At 42.4% G+C, this 8,830-nt stretch overlaps 1 protein-coding gene across 1 annotated transcript; it reads left to right on the top strand.

Moving 5' to 3' along the window:
• Positions 1-1,250: 1,250 nt before the first annotated feature.
• LOC134222284 (uncharacterized) lies at positions 1,251-2,854 on the top strand. The gene is made up of 3 exons (XM_062701428.1): positions 1,251-1,916; positions 2,443-2,579; positions 2,653-2,854. The coding sequence occupies exons 1-2, from the start codon at positions 1,251-1,253 to the stop codon at positions 2,527-2,529; spliced, it is 753 nt and encodes a 250-aa protein (XP_062557412.1). The 3' UTR covers positions 2,530-2,579; positions 2,653-2,854.
• The last annotated feature ends 5,976 nt before the right edge of the window (positions 2,855-8,830 follow it).

Raw genomic sequence — 8,830 nt, 5'->3', positions numbered from 1 at the left:
GATGACGGCAGATATTCCCGGCAGGGGTTCCTTCCCGCCATGTGATTCAATCACATTGAGGTTGAACGATTTTTTTCACCATTACGTATCCAGAGCAAAATCATAACAAAAGATTTTTGCTTTCAATGGGTTTCGAGACTACCAGAGGGAATGGAACATGACATGTGAATTGATTAATTATTTCAAGTACGATTGGATCCCGATCGGATGAAGGATTGTTATTTGTTTGCATGTGCGAATAGGGTGACCATATGGAATTTTTCCAAAGGAGGACATATAAAAATAGATCGATATTTTTGGTTTTAAATATGATTAAGAAAAGAATATTGTTGAATGAATTGGATGAAGTTTTTATAAGAACCAGTAACTAACCCAGCAAACAAGAGATCATATATCAATGCGAATAAGTGCACAAAGTGGAGGCCATACGTACATTTTGCATGAAGTTAAAAAGAGGCATGTGGAAATCGCCTCCACATCGTATATGGAAGCATATATCTGTAATAATAATTGTTTACTTAAACATCCCTAACATAATCATACCCTGAGACGAGACCTGCAAAGACGCTGCTTCTTTTCTCTTGTTTTGACACTTGTTCTTCTTTTCATCACAGTTGACCATCGAGTTTCAACTGTTTACTTGACTGTTTCACCTAAGCCCCAGGGCCCCCAGGTGGACCCTTCTGAGCACAATAAAAATGTATCCAATTCACGAAATAGTAAATTCATTTTCATAAGGATTTTTATACCGGGAACAAAACACAGGTTTATTACTGATTATTAACAAGTTAAACGGAAGGTTTGGAATACTCGTTAAAGTAAAAAAGTCTTGGTAAAACAAAAATGATGTGGAATATTTTATTTGGGATACCAATACTTTCACTCAAAAAGCTGCTGGTTGCACCTGACAGTTCGTGACAGCAGTTGACTGGCAGCAGCTGAAGTTACATTTTTTCCTCTTTGCAGGTCTCGTCTCAGATCATACCCATTCTGTAACACACACAATCATACCATGCATTGCCATAGGGCCAAACATTGTTAAGCTAGAGAGGACTGCGTCACTCACCAGTTTTTCAGTTAGCTCTACATACTCTGACCGCGCGGACGCGAATAAAATCCTCGAATAAAACCAAACTTAAAACATGGTGTCAGAAGTTCGCGGACTCAGGTGTGTTTGTACGTGATAAGCTTATCGCGATTTAGTGCAAACGAAATTTTAAAGAAACGGATTTGTGAGAAAATTTCCGAAGATGGCATCCGGATTCGACCTTCGACTGCCACAGCCTCTCGATTGTGCCAACCTAGCCAAAGAATGGCCTCGTTGGAAGCAAGCATTCGGAATCTATTTGCGTGCCAACGGTAAGATAGCGGGAAGTGAGGAGAACAAAATCGCCATTTTTCTGTGGCTGATCGGGCCTCGCGGCGTCGAAATTTTCAACACGCTCTACCCCGACAGCTCAAGTGCTGATAGTTTGTTTGGTGTTGGTGGCAACGAAGAAGAAGATGCTGCGTTTGATGATGCCGTTGAAAATGTAACAGTGAATGAGCACTCGCACACTCTTGCAAAGGTGATCGCTGCATTCGACGATTATTGCCTTCCACGGAAAAACATCGCGATGGAGGCATTCAAATTCAACACCATCGCACAGAAAGAGAGGCAAACATTCACCGAGTTTGAAACGGAACTCCGCACACAAATACAATATTGTGAGTTCAAGTGCCAACAGTGTCAAACATCCTACTCCGATCGCATGCTGCGAGATCGGATAATTATTGGCGTACAAGACAAAAAGCTGCAGTTAAAACTCCTCGATGGACGAGATGACCCGCTGGCAAAAATCATTGAGACCTGTAAGGTGTTTGAAGCTGCGTCGGAGAATAAGCTGATTCTGGATCGCAAAGTGAGACTGCTAGAGGTAAAGTCAGTCGAGAAGCAGTTGGATGAAGGAGGAAGGGAGGTAGCTGTCGTCAATCGTAAACAGTGCTATATGGCCCGTTTACATATGAGCTAGTTCTAGCGGACAATGCACTGTCCGACAATACTAGCACGAAATTAGCATAATGTAAACGCTTATTAGCGAGGACAATTCCTGTTTACATGATGCTAATATCGTGCTAGTATTGTCGGACAGTGCATTGTCCGCTAGAACTAGCTCATATGTAATGGCCCGTTTACATATGAGCTAGTTCTAGCGGACAATCCACTGTCCGACAATACTAGCGTGAAATTAGCATAATGTAAACACTATTAGCAGATGACAATTCCTGTTTACATTGTGCTAATATCGCGCTAGTATTGTCGGATAGCGCATTGTCCGCTAGAACTAGCTCATATGTAAACGGGCCATAAACGGGCCAATAATTGTGGAAAGCCGTTCAACCAAGCTCACCGTCGCAGCTGCCCGGCAGTTGGTGTGAAATGTTTTACGTGTGGTGGTGCAGGCCATTTCAGAAAGTGCTGCCGTGGTCGACTGGAATCGGGTGAACAACAGAAGGAGGACAACGCAACAAAACAGCCGTCGAAGATGAGACAACAGAATAAACAAAATCAGTGCTCGCGGTAAATTGGAGTGACGCAGGTGAGTGTTTGATAACAGATCAGGTTGGCAATGCATGTGTGAGATGTTATAATGATGATATTGCTTTGTATAGAATAAACTCAACTTGCGAAGGGAGCAAAAGTTCAAGGGCGTGGCGAAAGCTTTACCATGTAGGAAGTGTGGGAGTATTATTCAAACTAGACACCGGCGCCGACGTGAATTGTATCCCGATTGATGTAGTGAAGAAGATTGGCATACCAATGCAAAATGTGAGCAATACCAATGTTTTGGATTATAGTTCAAATAAAGTTAAAATTCATGGAGTAGTTAATTTGCTTTGCTCCGATCTTGCCAAGGGCAGTCTCCATTGTGCTGAGTTTTTGGTAGTCGATTCTCGGTTTGAACCACTTTTGGGATTGCAGTCTTGCATTGACTTTGGGCTAATCAGTCGATTGAGTGTGGTGCAGAACTCTACTCAGATTCTCAATACTAAAGCCGAGTTTGTTGATGCGTACCGTGATGTCTTTGAGGGGCTTGGAAAGTTTCCCGGCAAGTGTGCAACAGTACTAAAAGAAAATTCCGTCCCCACACTGTGTTACAGAAAGCGCATTCCATTGGCATTGCATGACAGAGTAAGGGCGGAGCTTAAACGAATGGAGGAACAGGGTATTATTACGAGTGTTGATTACCCTACCGATTGGGTCAGTAATATGCAGGTGGTTGAAAAATCTGATGGTGCGTTGCGAATTTGCCTTGATCCAAAACCGTTGAACCAATGCATTAAACGTGAACATTATCTGATCCCAACACAACCAGACTTGTTCAGTCGTCTTTCGGGCAAGCATGTTTTTACGGTGCTTGATTTGATTAGTGGTTTTTGGCAGATGGAATTAGACAGAGAAAGTTCTGACCTGACAACATTCATGACTCCATTTGGACGGTATCGCTGGACGCGAGTTCCGTTTGGGCTAAACAATGCTCCTGAGATGTTTCAGCGTCGAATGGTTCAGATTTTCGGGGATATTCCGGGTGTAGAAATATACTTTGACGATTTGGCAATTACTGGGGCGGATGAGGCGGACCATGATTACATTTTGTCGCAGGTTATGCAGCGTGCTCGGGAAAATAATGTCAAATTTAACTTGGATAAGCTACAATTTCGTACCAACCGTGTAAAATTTATGGAAATGTCATAGACGATGGTGAGGTGCAGCCCTTAGAGAAGGATGTTAGGGCAATTACTGAAATGCAACGGCCGGAAAATGTTGCAGATGTCACACGATTTCTTGGTCTATGCAAGTATTTGGCTAAATTTATTCCAAACCTTTCGCAACGAACAGCAAATCTCCGAAGGTTGACCCATAATGATGCTGTTTGGGATTGGGGTGAGGTTCACGAAAGCGAAATGAATGATCTTCTGAAAACAATTTCGTGTGCACCAAGTTTGGCAATGTTTGATCCAGAAAAATCCTGTATTATACAGACCGATAGTTCCAAGGACGGTTTGGGATGTGTCTTGCTTCAGGACCATGGTCCCGTAGCTTACGCGTCAAGAACTTTAACCAAGAGCGAACAGCGATGGGCCCAAATAGAAAAAGAACTGCTGGCGGTGGTATTTGCGTGTCAAAGATTTCATTACTTTATTTACGGTCGAGAGTTTGTAGTTCAATCGGATCACAAGCCGCTTGAAACTTTAATCAAAAGGAATATTGATGACGTTACACCTCGACTTCAACGTATGTTCTTGATTTTGCTGAAGTATCCTGGACTGTCTCTAGTGTATACTCCTGGAAAAAGTTTGCTGGTGGCCGATTGCCTTTCGCGAGCTGCTTTGCCGGACACTGGTGAAGCCCAAGAAGATTTGGATAACATTGTTCATGCCCTCGTTAAAAAAGCTTGCATGTCGCAGGATAATTTCGATCTGTATGTAGAGAAGCTGAATCAAGATGAACGGTTTCTGCGTATCGTCAACTATGTTGAGAATGGATGGCCGTCATATCACAAACTGGACGACTTCAGTCAATTGTTTTACAAGTATCGCGAAGAGCTCCACTTTGAAAATGGGCTTCTTTTCAAGGATCATCGATTGGTGGTGCCGACTGGACTTCAAACAACCATATGCAAATGGTTGCACGCACCGCACTTAGGAGCGGAAAAAACGTTATCTCGAGCAAGGATACAGTTTTTCTGGCCTGGAATGACTAATGACATAAAGGAAATAACCGCCAATTGCACAGTTTGTGAGAAGTTTCGAAGGAATAATCCAAAGGAGCCACTTGTGCAGGATTTACCACCGGAATATCCGTTCCAAAGAGTTTCGACAGACATCTACGAATATGGCGGTCATGACTGATTAGTTCTAATTGATGCGTATTCCGGATTCATCTGCTCTGATCGTTTGGGAGATAAAACAACACGCAGTGTTTGTAAGCTCTTCGACCGATTTTTCAATTGTTACGGTTACCCAACAGTGATTCGCAGCGATAATGTACCGTTTAACTCCAATGAGTGTGAAAGATACGCCAATTCTAATAACATTACGTTCGAGTTTTCCAGCCCTCGATATCCTGAAAGCAACGGACTTGCGGAGAAAGGAGTTGAAATCGCCAAAAACATCTTGAAGCGGTGTTACGAAACGGGTGATCTTGATCAGTTTCAATATCGTCTTTTGGAGTACAACACAACACCGATTGCAAGTATGCAGTTATCTCCCAGCCAGTTATTTTTCGGAAGACTTGTGAAGACTCGTTTGCCTATTGAGGAAACTCTATTGAAAAGAAATGCCCTAGAGGAAAGTGATGTGCAGCAGAGAATACGGCGTTAGCGTGCTATCCAGAAAGGTTACTACGATCGTCATGCCAAGCAGTTACCTATACTTAAACCTGGTGAGAGAGTTCTTTTTAGGAAGAACGCAGTGGCACTACGGCTTGGTAGTTCGGGACGTGAATGGGCGTTCTTATGTCATTCGAGATTCCTTTGGTAATCATTATCGACGGAACCGGAAATTTATGACACGTACCATCAACAACGAGGCCGATCCAAGTGAAGTTCTACTCGAAGATCATGCTATGAAATACTTCTCCAATCTAAGTCCACCCAGGGTTGTTAGTCTACCTGATGATGCCCGTCGCCAGGCATTGATGCCTAATAATGCAACTCCGGAAGCCACGGCTACCGAAATTAGTCCACCAAGGATTGTCAGTCCACCTGTACCACGTGTAAGTACACCAAGGGTTGGCAGTCATCCTATAAATCCAAGTAGCATCAAATCCGAACCTACTGATCAACAGTTAGAAGTTGAAGGCCACGGTGATCATGATGAAGACAATCGCTCTCAATCATTTGCTGCAGAGCCCGAGTGTGCTTTGCTTGACCCTCCAGCTAGTAGCTCTCGCTCCACTCGTAGTGGACGTACGATTATACCACCGAATCGTTATGGACAATGGCACTACTATTTTTTGAAGAAGAAAGCGTGTAATAATAATTGTTTACTTAAACATCCCTAACATAATCATACCCATTCTGTAACACACACAATCATACCATGCATTGCCATAGGGCCAAACATTGTTAAGCTAGAGAGGACTGCGTCACTCACCAGTTTTTCAGTTAGCTGTACATACTCTGACCGCGCGGACGCGAATAAAATCCTTGAATAAAACCAAACTTAAAACAATATCCATACGCTAGCATATGGAACTTTGTTTGAACCGACTCAATACGGATTTTTTTTGGTCGTATTTCAACATAAATTTTGGACATACTGCTTCAAAAACGGATGCAAACGATAAAAAAGTAGAAATATGGGGGGAAATATTTTTTTTAGATCTCTTAGGGCTTCCAAACCTTCCTTGAGTTCAGATCTTGATGATCTACATAAAAAACAAAGCGTTTTACGGGGCCTCAATACTAATATGTAGCTAGCAATGGTACTTGAGACATAATTAAACTAAAGACACTATATACAAAGACGCGAAATCTGATCCCTGAGCAAATAATTCGACAGGCAACCCTGAATGCGCAACACTGCTCATATTGCATAAAGTTTTCAAATTGGTGTAAGTGATTTTCCTAATTTCAAAAAAATGATTAGTAACGCTTATACCCACGCAAATCAGATAGCAAATACAATATAAACAAGTTGAGAGTCATTTTCTACCATTTTTAGGGGTGTATTAGGCTACATTGATCCAAAAATATTACAACAATAATTTAAACATGTTTATTTGCGGAAGTTAAATTAGCCCTTACCAAATGTTCTGCGTGATTTTTTGGAATGACAGGTCTTCTGCTCGATTGGAATAGCACTGACAGTAAATTTGGAATTCCATTTGAACCTTTCCCGTCTTTGTTTATAGTGTCTTTAAATTAAACTATTTTTTATCAAATAGCAGTGTTACCAGAACATCAACGGTACTCCAAACTATTCAATACCAAATTTTCAAAACGACTTATCTGCTTTTGTAAACAAAGATTCAAACGTCGATTTGTCGAATCTGAGAGCTCTCCCACGCAAACCAACACCACCAACAAGTAGCCGAGGTCTTCATCTATATCTACGTCTACGTGGCTACTATGTCTACGTTTGAATCTTTGTTTACAAAAGCAGATAAGTCGTTTTGAAAATTTGGTGTTGAATTCTTGAGTTCGGATCTCTAATTTATTTATTTTTATTTATTTGTTACCACCGTCTCGAAAGTATTAAAAACTATTCTACAGACTGCACCTTAACCTAGAGCCTTAATCCTATTTTTAAACACATTTTTTGACATATTAAAATCAAAAACATCACTAACACTGTTGAACAAACGAAGACATTGATCAAATGGGTTGTTGTAATCATACACGGTTCTGCGACGTCTAACGAATAATAGCTCTTGCTCTCGCAGTTGTCGAGAAAGAGCATAAATAGCTACGTTATCCAAAAATACAATGCAGTCGAGATTTCTGCTCAACAAGTCATAAATGAAAACTCGTTGCATATTGGTCCGCCTTGCAGATAGCGCCTCCAATGCAATGAGTTTGCAGCGGGCCGTGTAGTCGGGCAAATTATCTGGGTTCGACCATGGTAGTTTACGAAGCGCGTATCGGATAAAGCTACGTTGCACTCTCTCAATCCGAATAATCTGCGTTCTGTGATATAGGGACCACACGCATGCTGCATACTCCAAGATGCTGCGTACATATGAACAATACTGCGCTTTAACTGCGTAGATATCATTGAAGCTACTGGTAATGCGTCGAACAAACCCAAGAGCTGCGAAAGCCTGCTGTCAATCATTACCCCAAGGCCAATGTTGCAACTCTGTTGAATACGCGTTGCAAGCCACCGATTGCCCCATGTAGTCCGTAATTCGTCCTTTGCAGTGGTGGTCTAAGCATTCCGCTATTGCGAGTGTCCTTGGTCGAACATTCAAATCTATCTGCTCCAGAATACCTTCGCAGTCGATTCGTCCCTGTAGTATATCGGCGATCGTCATCGCCCGGGTGGTATCTCCTAGCACGAAGATGTTCCAGATCGAGCAACTGGCATAGGCTCTCATAGCTTGGTAGGCAAAACGGATCCCTCCATGGCAACTTCCGAAGTGCAAATCGCAGGAACCGACACGTTGGACCGATTCGATACGTTTGGCGCCATTGTTGTACGCTGGGCTCCAAACTGCAGAGCAGTACTTGGCTATCCTAAATATTAGTCCCAATGTCCTAGAAACTTTATCGACAGCGTATGAGATGTGCTGCTTAAATGTTAGCTCTGAGTCAAGGACTACACCAAGGTCCTTGATGTGATTCGTGCGTTCGAGTGTCGTGTCAAGTATGCTGTAGTCGAAAATGATCGGTTGTTTCTTTCGAGTAAACGTTATGACGGAGAACTTGACTGGTTTTACGACCATACGGTTTAGAGAACACCAGCTGGCAAAATTAGTGAGCTACCGTTGTAAATTAAGACAGTCAGTAGTTGAACTAATTTGGAGAAACATTTTCCAATCGTCAGCGTACGATAGTCGAGGGCTTTCGATGACTAGATGGACGTCATTGAAATAGAGCAGGAATAATAGTGGCTCTAGATGGCTTCCTTGCGGTATTCCAGATGTTTCTTGGAAACTATTCGATTCGCAGTCATCTAAAGTTACCATCAGTTGTCGGCCAGCCAAGTATGAGCGGAACCAGACCAGCACAATAAATCACTACCGATGCCGTACCTGTCGAGTTTGGCAACAGCGATAGCATGGCTCAACTTGTCAAATGCGGCAGACAGATCGGTGTAGATAACATCGGTTTGCATCCTTCTG

The sequence above is a fragment of the Armigeres subalbatus genome, chromosome 3 (assembly GCF_024139115.2).
Source record: "Armigeres subalbatus isolate Guangzhou_Male chromosome 3, GZ_Asu_2, whole genome shotgun sequence".
Classification (NCBI taxonomy): Eukaryota; Metazoa; Arthropoda; class Insecta; order Diptera; family Culicidae; genus Armigeres; species Armigeres subalbatus.
The sequence above is the reverse complement of the archived record's forward strand: the minus strand, read 5'-3'. Positions and strand labels throughout refer to the sequence as shown.

Coding starts and splice junctions, on each gene's coding strand:
- LOC134222284 (XM_062701428.1), top strand. CDS start 1,251: ATGGCATCCGGATTCGACCTTCGACTGCCACAGCCTCTCGATTGTGCC. Junction 1,917..2,442: donor GCAAAGTGAGACTGCTAGAG/GTAAAGTCAGTC, acceptor GTGGTGGTGCAG/GCCATTTCAGAAAGTGCTGC.